The sequence below is a fragment of the Penaeus monodon genome, chromosome 22 (genome assembly GCF_015228065.2).
Source record: "Penaeus monodon isolate SGIC_2016 chromosome 22, NSTDA_Pmon_1, whole genome shotgun sequence".
Taxonomy (NCBI): Eukaryota; Metazoa; Arthropoda; class Malacostraca; order Decapoda; family Penaeidae; genus Penaeus; species Penaeus monodon.
The window spans coordinates 1791067-1791306 of NC_051407.1; the positions used below are offsets into that span (position 1 = coordinate 1791067).

Below are 240 nucleotides of genomic sequence, written 5' to 3' on the forward strand. Positions count from 1 at the left end.
GGGGTCTCTCCTCCCTGAGTAGCAAGCGCTTGGCCGCTCATGAGCCGTGGGGCGACTCCTCCAAGGATGCTCTAGGGATGCTGAGGTCCTACAGCCTCGACCTCTCCTTCATCCGCCGCGTCAAGAGGAAGAAGAGGAGAACAATATGGTGAGTCCTGCGGATTTCTTCTTCTTGGTCTGGGGATCCTTGGTGGCGGGGCGGAGTGGCGGATGGCAGCATGCCCTTGTGCTTGCTGGAAT

The 240-nt window shown here is 59.6% G+C and overlaps 1 protein-coding gene across 1 annotated transcript in view; it reads left to right on the forward strand.

Moving 5' to 3' along the window:
* Positions 1 to 6: 6 nt before the first annotated feature.
* LOC119586816 (GTPase-activating protein CdGAPr-like) overlaps positions 7 to 240 on the forward strand; it is a gene marked incomplete in the record, with an annotated part of 278029 nt that continues 277795 nt past the window's right edge. Inside the window, 1 exon segment of the mRNA XM_037935541.1 lies at positions 7 to 148. Coding sequence (XP_037791469.1) covers positions 78 to 148 — 71 coding nt within the window.